The sequence below is a fragment of the Labrus bergylta genome, chromosome 22, assembly GCF_963930695.1.
Source record: "Labrus bergylta chromosome 22, fLabBer1.1, whole genome shotgun sequence".
Lineage (NCBI taxonomy): Eukaryota > Metazoa > Chordata > Actinopteri > Labriformes > Labridae > Labrus > Labrus bergylta.
In genome coordinates, this window is record NC_089216.1 from 16,077,890 (window position 1) to 16,092,735 (window position 14,846).

The 14,846-nt window shown below is 39.2% G+C and overlaps 1 protein-coding gene across 1 annotated transcript; it reads right to left on the minus strand.

The window, feature by feature from the left end:
- Positions 1–760: 760 nt before the first annotated feature.
- On the minus strand, positions 761–4,895 carry LOC114920830 (snaclec 5-like). Its single transcript, XM_065951000.1, has 3 exons — positions 4,169–4,895; positions 3,943–4,034; positions 761–3,741 (listed from the first exon to the last, which is right to left on the minus strand). Exons 1-3 carry the CDS (start codon positions 4,479–4,481, stop codon positions 3,604–3,606), a joined length of 543 nt encoding a protein of 180 aa, XP_065807072.1. The 5' UTR covers positions 4,482–4,895; the 3' UTR covers positions 761–3,603.
- Positions 4,896–14,846: the final 9,951 nt, after the last annotated feature.

Genomic DNA, 14,846 nt, shown 5'->3' on the forward strand with positions numbered 1-14,846 from the left:
TGTGTGTGTGTGTGTGTGTGTGTGTGTGTGTGTGTGTGTGTGTGTGTGTGTGTGTGTGTGTGTGTGTGTGTGTGTGTGTGTGTGTGTGTGTGTCTGCATGTGCATTCATTTTATCTATGAGTATCTTTTCTTAATTTTGTCCAGTATCATATTACACTAAGTGTGTTTCCACACCTGCTGTGTTTGACCCGTCCATGCTGCCTCCTTTCTTTTTTTTTTGGACGTCCGACAACATCACAGATGGTGTGTGAGGATGACACCCAGACATCACCATAGCGACCAGCAGCCTTGCCGCCAAAAAAGAAAAACCTTTTAGCTAAAAACATCTGAGGGGACATCTCAGCTCCAGCAGCAGATTCTCTCATCAAGATTTTGATTCTTGTCTGGAGAGTCAAAATTTTATTCAGCTCTTTAGTAATCTTTTTACTGTTGTCGTACTAAATATTCTTCTGGGACTTTTTTATTTGTATCGATCTATTCTTTATAATTCCCTGACATAGACAGAGCTGTCCTCTCTTGACAAATGGTAGGAATATTTAATCTTTTCGGCTGACTGGTGGTAATGAAATTACATTTTGACATGACAGAATGTCCAAAAGTTTAGTCTAATCAGGACATCTTAAAACAATGCTGACATAATGTTAAATTCAAAACATGTGAAATTTAATTTTTGATAGTCAAAACCTGTTTCCAGGTGGCTTTAGTTTAATTACAGATATCAATAACTCATTTAATCTGTGAAAATCATTTCTGCTTGTCATCATTTAAAACTCAAATTTTAATATTTTAATGTTCAATTTTGACAAGTTACAAATAACCACTTTTTGAGTCAAAGCTCTTTTACAGATATTTTTCATCCTTTCAGTTATAAAGATATCATTTTTTTTACTTTCAGGAATAAAATTTACAGAAAATAGTTCAACATATTAAAGGTATTTGAAGTTAAACTCTCACAATTTACTCATTTTCAATTAGTTTAATTATTGGATGCTTACAGAGTACTGCATTGTTCTGAAATTTTAGTTGTCAACTACGGCCCGGCCGATATGGGACTTTTGGGGCCGATATTGATATTAGGGAGAAAAACTATCTGATACCGATATATCGGCCGATACATTTCCTAGATCTAGTTAAACACATTATTGCGTTGATCCCTCCAATGCAGTTCTGAAACACTTGTGGAAAAGATGCACAGCATAACGAAGACCAGATGGTCACTTAACTGGAAGGTAACTGTGTATGTACGTGCGTCACAACTTGACACTCTTAAGAGTGATGATGCTTGTTGTAATCCATACAGCGCCCTCTGCTGGTGAAAGAAAACTGCTAGTTTAATACAAGAAACTCAGAGTAAATGCTATTTGACTGGTGAATAGATCTAGTAATATCGGCACACATCTGGGATTAAATTAGCCGATGTCAATAGTCACTTGATATGCTAATATCGGCCGGCAGATATTATCAGCTGGCTTTAACGATTAATGGGTCGGCTCTGGTGTTACCAGCACACAAAAATTGCAAGTTTAAGTAAGAAACAGCTTAATTTGAGGCACAGTGACTATTTCTTACATGCGCTTAAAAATTAGATATTGATTTTATTTCATGGACCAGAATAAAGATTATTATGATGTAGCTCAGAGTTTTGTAGGTTTTGTGATAACCACTCCTTGATGGATATAGAGTGAAAGGTTTGAATGTTCCCTCCTAGCTGAAGTTTGAGTGCTCAGTCTTACGCTCAGCAGGCATCCCCTCTCTCTCTCTCTCTCTTTCTCTTATGGACCCACAGATTCGATGATTTATTGATGAGAGGAGCTATCCATTAGTAATGCCTGGGGACTCAGGGTGGCATGTGGATCAATGGAGCATCTCTGGTTCAGATGATGCGAGGCGTTTTGGGAAAGTCTGAGGATTTTGGCCTCAGTGAGAGGTCACACAGCTGAACACCATGGATACTTTTGTTTGGTGTCAAGTTCTCCATCGATTTAACACTCAGAATCATGAACTTGATCGTCTTGCAGGTTGCTTTCCTTCCTGCTTTTTCATTGAGCATCTCAGCTTGTACCCAAAACACCTTTTTCCATAAAGGTTGTGGAAACATTTTGCTTTCAAAAGACGAAAATGTACATTGATGTCGATGAATTAGATTGTATTTCTTCTTTCACCTTTTTTACATTCTACATAATTTTCCCGAACTGATTTTTATCTTTTTGTCGCTGTCTTTTTTATATTTCTTCCATGAGCAGCCGCATCTCCAAATCTCACAGCCCCCTCTTCCTCCTTTCAGATTTTCGCATTTCTAGTTTTTTTCTGTGTCTATTTCCTCTGGCTTGTTTCCATGGCACCTGTGGCCTACATCTTGTCTGCAGATGGAGACTTTTTTATGAATGTATCAAAAGAGAGGAAGATAACAAAGACCCTTCTTAGGTAAAGGGATTTTTTTCCAACTGTGTGGACATGCATGATGTGCACATTTGAGCTGTTTTCTAAAACTGACCATTTCTTAAAGTATGATTTTGGTGTTTTGACTCAAAACTTTAAATTGGCAAAGAATAAAGAAGTGTTAGGGCTAGGCAAAATATCAATAGGGCAATACATCATCCTCCAGGTGGTGCTTATGATACGGGTGAGGGCAACTTTAACTGAAGTTAATTGGCCAAAGAAGAAGATGACAGTGGGACATCACACCGATGAAAATAAGTTATATGATATATTTTAATAATTTTTTTTCATTTGATACACTTTATTTTTCCCTTTGTTATTCAGAGAAATGCTTCTCTCACACACAGGCATGCATTACAATCACATGCACAAACAGAACTTCCTCTATATGACCATAGTCTAGACTTTGCCCTGAATACCCTCCTCATTATACTGCCTATGATAGAAAGTACGGGCCGACTGATATGGGATGATGACAGATTTTCTTTGTTCTTTTTTCAGATCACATTTTGAATTTCTGTCAGGACCTAAAGACAGTTTCAACCAAAATCTTAAAAAGTGCCCTGCCTTTAATGTCCCGGCACATGGACAACAAGCATCTCCTCATGTTTACCTGCTTGGTGCCTCCATCTTACACAACATCCCCAAATTCCAGAGACAGATGTCAGCTAAAAAGCATTAATGTCACAACATAAATCAGAGCATTGTGTCAAGATGAGTGTACTATCTTAACAGCTGTTCATTTACCGTCTCTCCTCCTCATGCAAGCCAGAGATTTACTTTAAAGTAAACAGTATTCTAAACAAACACAAATCTTACAACATTACACAGTTTTTTAAGAACACAGATTATAACGGATTGATGTTATAATCAATCTTGTATCCCCTTTCCCCCATTGGTAACTGTAAGCAGGTACGTATATCTATTCATGGCAATACAAATTAATGACACACTAATGCTGATATTGATAAGGGCTAATTTCCCAGCAACAGGAACAAAAACATTTCAGGGGTCACTTAAGGGGTCACAAACCTACGATACACTTTTAAAACAATTATTTAGCTCACTGAATGCCTTAGTCACTGATTGTAATGCATGTCTCAGATAGACTCATCATCCAACATTGATAACACACATTACTGTGCAGCTAAACACGGGTACATTTCATGTGCAGAGCTTAAAGTTTTCATCGTTTTTCTTCTGAGAACATTTTTCTTCCTTGTGGAAAACTTTCCCATCAGGCTGCTCTTTCCACTTCAGGGTGACTCCATTCAGTCCTTTCTCCTTCAGCCTGTCCTGGAGCTGAAAGATACATATGGAAACACATTTCTAAACATGTTCTTAAATCTGTATTGTTGCTGCGAGCTCACATTAGTTTCACCTGGCAGGCTAACAGGATAGAAACACAGTCAAACAAACAAACACAGAAATGAAGACAGAAATTCCCCCATCACTCACTTGGTCGAGCAATTCAAGTTTACTAAAAAAAGTTTGGAGACTCACCTTTTTCATTATGTCTGCTTTCACAGCAGGGTCATTCAGATCCACAGTGGAGTCCTCTGGCTTCATCCTGAGCTTCATCACCTGCTGTTTTGCTGTCATGCAGAAATAAAGAAGAAACTGTGCTGCTGAGTTACTGCTTCAATACAATTAATGACAGTGTAGCATCAATTATGATCATCTAATTCTACAATCTCTTTGTTCAAGTGAAAGTCAGTTTATCACTTACATGGAGGGCTGTAGCAAACGAACGGGAGTTTAGTTTCGCAGTCAGACAAAATCCATTTTCCTGATGTTGGCATCTCTGCAGCTCCACAAGCCACGCTCATGGAGCCTAATTGAGTTGGACTGCGTTTCCAGTATGTGTATGTGGAGGGACTCCCATTAGACCAGTTAATGTCAGGATCTCTGTACAAACCAATCCATGGCCACATTCCTTCTGGCACCCAGCTCAGGAACTTCTCTGTGTCATTGATGTTCCTCACAGTGGCCAGGTCTATGAAGTTCTCCCTGCAGTGCTTCTGAGCATTGGACCAAGACATGCGTTCATTGACAAAGACAAACTCAGGATCCTGTTGTGTCCCTGCAGTTAGAGTTAGAAATAAAAGGAAATGATTGATCCAAGTAAAATGTTCAATAAACCTCTTTGAAAGAACGATATGTGAGATATATAATGAATTAAATCGTTAAATGACTTTACTATCTGATCAGACATTAAGGAAACATGCTATGTTGAAGTGCTGGCTTCTCTGACAACAACGCAGCAGCCAGTATGTCCTCTATCAAAGTTTTGATGGATATGTTTTAACCAGAAGATTACCGACCCTATTATTACTGTGTGCATGCACTAAAACTTAATTCCACTCCTTCATAAATCAGCTCCCAAGTTAGGCCAATCAAAGCAAAACACCCTGGACATGCCCCTTGTTTCTTGCTCTCTTACCTGTGTAACAGATAAATCGAATTGCCGGAAATGTCGGGTTGTGCAGCGGACCAGTTCCTATAACCATCCCCACTCTCTGTGTAGCTGTCTGACCATTTCCACTCCTCTTTAATGTACAGGCCGATCCAGACAAAATGTTCATCAAGCAGAGATGGAACTGTGGAGAGAAGTTGTTTCATTTCTTCAATGTTTTCAACAGTGGCAAGGTCTGTGTACGTCTCTCTGCAGTAGGTCTGAGCTTCAGTCCAAGTCATAGGCTCAGCTACATAGTGGTACTGAGAGGGAAGGCATGAGGAGATGTTCCAGCCTGTGAGGAGAACACACATACAGTAAAGAGTAAATAAACAGGTGCTTTGCTGCACCTAGGCGATAAAACAAAAACGATAATTATCGCGATATAATTTTTGTCAATTTAAATATGAAAAATGTAAGATAAAATTTCAATAGGTTTAAACATGTAATTACACCATCCAACCACTGGGAAACGGGAGCTCCTTCAACGCTAGTTGCCACCCTATATTAAAGAGAAGAAGAAAAAGACGACGAACAGCCAATCATGTTGCAGGGATAGGGATGTAGGCGGGCTTACAGATGTTAGGAGTGGAATGAAAACACAGCTGAAATAAGCGATAGAGACCCTGAAGAAAACGCTGAGTGTAGCGGCTCAGAGCAGGAGAAAACATCGTCGACAAGAAAGGCCGCTCAACTTCCGGAGTTTAGAGACAGTTTGGAAAGTTTACAGACCGACAAAAAACAGAGTAAAGTGCTCTGTTAACTTCAACTTTCAAATCAGATTTTAAATTTGAAAGAAATAATGATTGACAATTATCGTGATAATTATCGATATCGACTGATATGACATTTTTTATCGTGATAAAATTATTTGTCATATCGCCCAGGCCTAGCTGCACCTACAAAATGATTTATATAAAGCTGCTTTACCAAACTATTAATGTGCAAAGTCTCTCTGTTTATGTGGAGATGCACCTGTCGAACAAAATTAAAAATAATATGTACACTGCCTTCTATTATATTATTCTATTTTATATATTGCTTTTTATTGAATTTTTAAGGTTAACATTTTTTTCAGACCAACCAACATAATCATAAAGACAACCCCTTAAAACACTTAATTACTGAAGACATTGTGGATCGTAAGAAAATAAGCAGTTATAATTAAACAGAGTTTACTGACCTGAGAGACACAAGAGACCCAGCCAGAACTTCTCCATCGTGGTGCTCTGTGAACTGAATACGACAACAGTCTCTACTTATATCACTGACACTGATTTTCAAATCTAAAGAAATTCAACACCAGCTCCTCATCCCAGCTGTGGACACAGGGTTTTTCCTGCATAGAGAATTCTTTGGTGCCCCCCAAATAGGTTTTACCCAGCGCCAAAGGAAAATCACGAGCGCCAAAAGAAAAAAAAGACGATTCAAATTGCAACTCAAATCCTCTCTGAATGTATGTTAAAAATATCAATACATCAAACGACTGTTGAACAAGCAGAACATAAACTTAAATATGACGTCTCTGACTTCTAGTAGTCATCTCCCCTCTCATCCATTTACGCATGTGGCTCGTGCTGGATAGCCAGCTAATTGACTGTTTGTTGCTTTTGACTGGTTCCGGACGCTCCGCTGACAAGCTCTAAATGCGGCTTGATTGTACGTTTGGCGAGTTAATTTCAAAGAGCAATCCACTTGATGGCGGTAAATATTTTTTTATTTTTATCATGTTAAAACTATACTAAACCACGTATGATGTAGCTGTGGCTACTTGTCCCTGCTCCTCTGTTGTCTGCAGACGGGTCATCCGGGGGCACACTGAGACGAGACACACCAACATACATGGCTGCAAACACACACACACACCGGAACGCCAACCACCGCGCACACCTGTTTACTTGTAGTGCAACTGTACAACGGAACACTGTATATCCGCTATCCGTATGGACCGAGTCGGGAACGTACGTTCAACTTTTCTCCGTTCACTTCCACCGTGTCTGCTTTTATCAGCAATGGATAACTTAACGATCGTAACGTCAGCCAGCTGTAGTCTGTGAACTTCTCCACACAGACTGTCAAACAGCGCTGCGTTATAGCCAGCAAATATATTTTCATAATTTCTCAATTTCCTGATCTGTTCAAATGATCCAAATTATCTGTGACTTAAATCTGTGATTATTTGGCATAATACCTTAGTAACTCAAATAAATGTACTTAAACAAATGTGTATGTAAAACAAAAACACAATTTAAAGGTAAAGAGCAGCCATCATAGGAAGAGGGTGAAATGCACTGACAGGATGTGACCTCCCCTCTCCCAATCTCATTACACCCCTCTCCCTCAAAATCTCTCCCCTCCCATGTTTCACTGTTGCAATAAAAAACAATTCTTTACCAGATTTAATTGGGGTTTCAGTTACTTAAGCATAATGATAATATTATTTATAAAATGGAAATGCACAGATTTCTGTCAAATAAGATAATACAAACTCGTAGACTATACTGTTATACATGGGTCGAATGTTTACTCCAGCGCGCATAGTCACCCCCCAAAGGTCCATTCTGAGCCAGGAGAAACCCTGACTTTTGCTCATTTTAAAGTTAATGAACCAAGTTCATCTGTTCTTTTAGGGCGGTGGTAGTCCGTTGTTATGATACGAGAAGACAATTTTCACACCGCTGTCGGTCAACACAGAAAAGAAGAGAGACAAGTAAGACAAATAAAGAGAAACCACCCTAATGAGTGAGAGCATGGATACTACAGCAGCATGCTCAAGGGGCTTTCCTGAACCTGTGCCGAGAGATTCGTCCTAACGACCACCAACGCCGATTCAACATGTCAAATCGCCCCAAAAAAAGGCCGACAGACACACCGCTAGAAACTAAAACTAGGGCGACGGCCGCTCACCGATGGTCAAACTAGAACTGACGGCCAACGATCTCCTTGGTGTGTCAGGGCCTTAAAAGAAGCTGTATGGATAAAAATGAGGAGAAAATTAGACGGTCAGCAGAGAGTGTTTTCTGCAGCTGGACTTATTGTGAATAGACTTTGCACTGGACTCAGCCCAATCACAGATGTGTTCATCTTTCAAAAAAAAAACACTAGACTGTAGGCTACATATATTACTGTGAGTAGAGTATTTTATGCGCTCACAACTCACTCCTGAATGTGTAGAAATGTTCATTTGCCTACAAAACAGAATAATTAAGTGTATTGAAGAGACTGAAATGGTTTTTTTCTGTATTCATGCAGAACTGTATGTTGATTTTCTGTGTTGAATGAAGTCATTTCTTGGAATTTACATTATGGGATGACACTCTCTGGCAAGTTCGTCCAAAAAGGGAACCTATGAAATGCAGAATTTTATGTAGGTCCTGACATGTTTAATATACAGAATAATTTTCATGCATTTCGGAGAAAAAAAACCCTATGGGGAGGCCTTTTTGAAATTTTCAAGGGGGCGCCACTGAGCCATTTAGCCACGCCCACTCACTTCACCCAAGAAAAGTTTGACTTTGCCACTGAGATGATGTATATGAAGTGCTGTGTATACGACCATGTTAAGCAATTTTAAGCCCCTCAAATAACAATTTTTTTGTCTGATGGCGAATGACGCGTCCGTGAGGGAACAGCTTTTCACGCAGGACTTTGTGCTTGTAAAGGTCGTATGGTGAAGGTCTTTGGATGGTCAACAGCGATTTTGAGGGAGATACAAGCAACTGTGTAGCATTGGCTTGTGCAAAGGAAACGGTGCTCAGACGGAGTGACCTCCTGTTGTCAATAGGTGGCGCTATGACTAATTAAAGAAATTAAATCATGGATGTGTTCAGGGCAGGCTCTTTGTCATGCATGAATTGTTTGGTGATGAACACTGCATAGTAGAGTTATAAGCATTTACTGTTTTTGGCACGATGCCAAAGACAACATAAAACGCCACGCCTTATTTCGAAACCTCGTGATTTGAGCACATACCAAAAACGGATACCAAATGAGGGGCCTGAGATATATCGCTCAAAATATGGCTAATCATTTTAGCAGCTTTTTGAATACAATTAGAAACAACAACATATTGGAAAGTGCATACTGTATTTTTAAATGCACAACAGCAACATTGCATTGCATCATCTACATTCAAATGACCATACAACGTAAGCAATAGTCTGAGTGAGCAATACCAGACATTTAGAAATTTAGCCATTTCATTAACAGACAACATGGGCTTAAGTGCACTCAATCTTACCAACAAAAACATTTTTGAATCACAAACAATTATAACAATAAAAGTGGAAAGTATCAAGGCAAATATTGCATCATCAGACACCTTAATAAACAGTCCATGTGAGCCATACCACATCTATGGCTACATTACGTGCATAATATAACATTAAGTGAATATTAAGGCACCTGAGTAACATTTAAATTGTAACAAACAACCTGCTAAAATTAATCCTAAATACTAACAATACTGCTGCCTAGAACAGTCTGCTCAGCCAGCAGTTGCTAACTATGGATAGAAATCCAACAATGACAGAGCAGAGTTTTTTTTACAAGGAAAATCCTTCAGTATTGAAAATGCACCATTTATCAAAAATCTGTCCACACCAGTGGCCACATTAAGTGCATAATATTGCATTATTGATATAAAAGATTCAGCAGTAATATTCAAACTGGTACAAACAACCTGCAAATATCAAAACGTATAACTTACAACTGTTATTTATCATGTAGCCAACATTTAATGAGAGAAATTACATTTCTGAAGTCAGGAGTGTAGGTTGTCAGAGCAATGTGCAGACAGTGGTGCAGATGCTGGGCAGTGAGTGATGCACAGTTAGTAGTCTAAATGTGTGAGAATGAGGATTCACATGTGTAAGTTGAGCCAAACATAGTGAGGATGAAAAGCAACAGACTCCTTGAATGAGGGAATTTCTCCTTGCTCACTGCATGAGTCCAGAACTTTTGAAAACCTGTCAGCTGGAATGACTGTCGCAGGTCATCAGATGACTGATGACTTGAACAGTTCAAGTTGCAAAGATGCCTCATCCAGGGATGCGCTGGTGGCGCAATGGTTAGGGCGCACGTCCCATGTATTGAGACTCTCGTCTCGAGCGGTAGGCCCGGGTTCGCTTCCACCCGTGGCCTCTTTCCACATGTCATTCCCCGCTCTCTCTCCCTGGTTTCTGACTCTGTCCACTGTCCTCTCTCTGAATTAAAGGCACAAAAAGCCCAAAATAAATCTAAAAAAAAAAAGAAAAAAAGATGCCTCATCCAGTGAGGTGACTAGTTCCTTTGCATAAAATGCAAACTCTCCATCGACATCCGCACAGAAAGTGTCCTTCACAAACGTCATTACCTCTGTGGGGATACTGAAATGTTTGAATCTTGAGGCAAAGTTTATTTTCAAAGCATCAATGAATCTGGTCATTGCCTCTGTGATAGGTAGGCCTGATTTACACAAAAAAGGAAAGGATCAAGGTTGTCTTTCTTGTCGCTGTGAGAGGGTAATTTGTTTTTCAGGCAGCAGTAAAATCATACATCCAACAAACAATCTACATACAAAATAAAAGTATCAAAATAAATGTATGTAACATTGATGTGAAAATGTGTCCTAACACCAAAATAGATAACACAAGACACAAAAGAGTACACAAGACAAAATCACAAGAACATAAATTTGCACATAAAATCGAGCACAATGCAGTGAAATAAATCTCCCCCAGACCCCCTTACCTGATGGTTCCCCCTTTCTAAAGAAATGTTTTAAGATGTTAAGGCATAAATCAACAGGGTGGAGCTGAAAACTAATATTTCAAATTTGTTTTTACTTGCTGGACAATTGTTTGTGTAAAAATACAAATATTAAATATATTTTTCTACTTTTCTGTTCACTAGGGATCTAATGAGGTGAAACTGACACCAAGTTGCAGTGACTAAATACATAAATCCTGCACCTTACCTTTTTAGGACCATTATTCATTTTATTCAGTTATTCAGATATCACATCTATTGTTGAATAATTGTCATACAATATATCGTTTACCACAGAGTAGCTGTATCATATTGTGGGCTATGTCTTGTGTATGGTTGTTATCATGAGTTCCTACCCATAGTTAGGGCTGTCACTTGTACTTAATTTAGGGCTGTGGAACAACACTTTTGTGATTAATGTGGGGGCACTGGTAGCCTATTGATTAGTGCAACACCTCTTGTACGGAGGCTATAGTCCTCCAAGCAAGCAGCCCAGGATCAAATCCGGCCTGCGGCTCCTTTCCCAAATGTCATTCCCCAATTGTCTCTCCTCTATTTTTGATTCTACCTCTTGTCCTATCTCTGAAAATGAAGCTGTGAAAAGCCCAAAAAATAAACCTTTCATTTGTTTTTAAATTGAAATAAGCACTAAATTGCAACCCTTGTAGACACCAGCAATAACTCTTAGTTTAATTCTCTTATTTACTGAAAAGTTCCTCTTTAGCAGCTGAGCAGGCCGAGCAATCAGACATGGAAAACAAATTGCTCCTGGAAGGTGATATGTCTCCCCTGTGCTTTGTTATCCAGTGTCAGTGTTAAACAGGAGTGAAACTTAGCCCCGCCGAGGTTAGAGATAATGATTAGCTGTGATCACTGTGCGTTCAAGCACATAAAGACACACGCTAACTCTACTCACAGGTTTGCTTTCTTTGGCTTTCTTGAGTCACACAATCAAAAAGAGCCCGTCTGTAGGCCCCACCCTTTCCTCCTCCCAACCGAATGGTCTCTTTGACTCTGAATGGGACCATCATTTACAAAATGAACATCATGCTGTATTGAGGAAGACTAGAGATGGAGACCATAAACTCTTTAGAAAATGTTTCCTGAGGGAATAAATCACCTGAGAAGAAGGCTCATTTTCTCACAGACTTCACCTTTCAGACCTGGAACCTTTTTTTCACTAGTTATAGAAATCCATAGATACTTATCTATCTTCAAACATGGATGGTAAACCCCAAGAACATATTTTACCTATTTTGGAGGGGAATAGAGGACATTGTAGGCACCACGTACATGTTCCCTGCACAAAACAATCTTGTAATTGAAATGCATTGGATGTCAATTTGGGAAATCAACTTACATGTCTAGATTTTGATGACAAATTTTATTACAGTGAATATTTCACGACCTGCAGAGATAATGGGTATGACAATGTAGCAGTAGAGCTTGTTCAAGGTATACAGCAACATCTTTTGAAAATATGCTTACTTTATAAACTTCAGCTACATTATATGTAAAACCTCACCAAGAAAGGACATGTTGGCCAGATCTGTGACTGTATATTTTGCATTTCTATCTACGTTTTATCCTCAATAAGAAGATGGTAGTAGTTCCCAAATCAAGCAATCTCGTTTTAAGACAAAGTTGTAGCTTCATATCTTGAGTGATTACATCTTTCCTTTGGCACATATGAACCATGTGGGAGGCTAATTGCTCTACTTTTGATTTCCTGACAGCACAAATAGTTTATGGACGGCGTTTGTGCTGAATGTGTTTCTTTTAATGCACAGTGGAAGATGACTTAGCTTCCTCTCAGCCTCTGGTCTGAGACAAGCAATGGAGGTATTGAATGGAAGGCTATATATTCTCTTTGTGTTAGTTTCAACCATCCATCAACCTCAGACAAAGAAAGTACATCAACAAACTGATCTCTTAAAAGTTACATTTGGTTTCTACACTTCATATTTTATTCGGCAGATGAAAATCGTGCATGTGTTAGACCGGATGTTTTCCAAAAGATTTCAAAGAGCACCGTGCTACAAACAGCCTTGATCCAGCCTGATTAAAAAGCATACTGTGTAACCTTTTCCTCTCAAAGTGAAGACAGGTTTGTGTGAGTGTTTATTAATCTCCCAGGCCTGCCTACATGTCAGCCTAATATAAACCTGACACTGTGGAAGAGCTGCAGATTTACAGTATTATCTCGCCTCCGTCCAATGAAATCTCAAGGTCTTGACTCTGTCTGGCACCTGAGATAAAACATGTCTCTCTAAACCCTCTTGTTCAACAAATTGATTGCACTCATTGAAACAATAAACAGCATGTACAGGAAGCGAAACAGTCTAGAGAAACAAAAAAAAAGAGTTAAAGACACCAAGAGGTATTAAAACTAATTCACAAAATCCTGTTCTACTTTCTCTTCATCACCCATTCTGTCTTTGCTCTAAATCTTCCCTCTAATCTCTTATTTACTACACGATGGAGAGAATTACTGGACGAGCTCCAACAGTTTCTAACAGGTTGAATTCTCTGTTTGGATTGGCCAGGTGCAGCTGTAGACCTGCGATTTGGCGGCTGTGTTCATATTGTCTATTTTTACCTTCATGTCTGTTGTATACCAGCCAGCAAAGCGGCTGCATTTTTACAGGGTTCTATGTTTTTTAAATATATGACACATATTGTCTGTGGACCGACGCTGATCAGTTCTTGATTTACTGTCTGAAGAATGGCCCCTGTTTTTAATCTTTTTCAACCGAGGCTGGGCGAAAGCACTCATTTGAAACAGAGAGATTTCAGACTGGATGACCTTCTCCTGTAAATATCCAGGCGGAAATATTTGTTGTTTGTTTCTCTGACGTCTCTGTAAGTGTGGTCAAAGCTATCCGTGTTACAGAGAAAATAAGAGTGTCTCACTTTACCTCCATACAAAAATTATCCTGGAGATAGCGAAAGCCACAGCTGATATTTTAGTTTTTTTTAGTGTGAAATAAGAAATCTGACACATGCCGTCATTTCACCTCCCGATCTGTTATAACATCCGACCACCGACAGCAAGCAGAGCGGAGAAATTTCGGTACTTTTGAAACCAAAGGGCTGACGTTAATGAGGCCTGTCAGATTCAATGCAGCCAATCAGAATAATTCCCCACAATGCCTCAGTCTATACATATGGCAGGCCGCTAACATACCATCTGTGCTATGTTTACAGAGGGTTTGCAGAGGTCAGTTCTACTGTTTCTAAATGAGCTAAAGTTAGGTTTGAGTTGCTGTGGACAATTCTGAAGTATGTTGCAGCAAGGCCTTTATCCTTCTCTTAATGGAAACGGTCAGCTAAGTGCTCACTTGATGGGTCATTTTGAACAACTGTTAAGTAATTCAATTTTGATGACTCAAGTCAGAGAGTTTTTCTGCAACTAAGGACGTTTTCACATCAGGCATCAGGCTGCCTAAAAAAACAAAGTTCGATATTTATTAATCCAGTTCAGACATGCTACGACTCAACTAGGAGCAGTATCGGGTCCAATATTGGGCCTGAAATTGTCTAGTGTGTAACCAGCCTTACATGACCCTTAATCTAAGATTTTATAGATGCTATTTATATGAAGCATTTGAAGAAGCTTGAAGAAATTACTCTATAATCTGCAAAAATAACAATGTAGACGTATTTGTAATGTAGAAATGTGTGAACAACAAAAGTTGCTCTCTGCTCATGAAAATGAAGATATATATATTTTTTAACTTACAAACTTTTTGCTGAGGTTGTAAAAATTCTAGGACCATGAAGCCATTGAAAATACTCAAAATATAGATTTTACAATAAGAAAAAAATACAAATGTAGGGACGTGTGAACTTTTTCGAACACGGTTTAAAGATTAAGTAGTTAAATAATTAAAAACATGGTGTTGTCCTTTACATTCATTGTATCTGGAATCCTAAGCCCAGGCTTTGTGCCTCAAGTATTACAAATCCACAAATAAAGACACTCAGAGAACAGAGAAGAAAGAAGTTATTACCCAGAAGGCCTCCTTGATATAACCACTCACACTGAATCAGCCTGTGACTGCCTGTGGATGTGAGCGTTTGACCTCCGCCTCACTACAAACTGCAGGTATGAAGACAACACAACCCCCACCCCACCCCCCCCAAATACCCCTAAACCCCCACCCTCCCTTTATCAAAAGATTTCATTTGGAGACTCTAACCT

Bases quoted from the DNA above. Each gene is read 5' to 3' on its own strand.
- LOC114920830 (XM_065951000.1), bottom strand. From the start codon at position 4,481: ATGTCTTGGTCCAATGCTCAGAAGCACTGCAGGGAGAACTTCATAGAC. The intron at 4,035-4,168 runs GTAAGTGATAAA...TCTGCATGACAG, and splicing joins CGTTTGCTACAGCCCTCCAT to CAAAACAGCAGGTGATGAAG. The intron at 3,742-3,942 runs GTGAGTCTCCAA...TGTATCTTTCAG, and splicing joins AAGCAGACATAATGAAAAAG to CTCCAGGACAGGCTGAAGGA.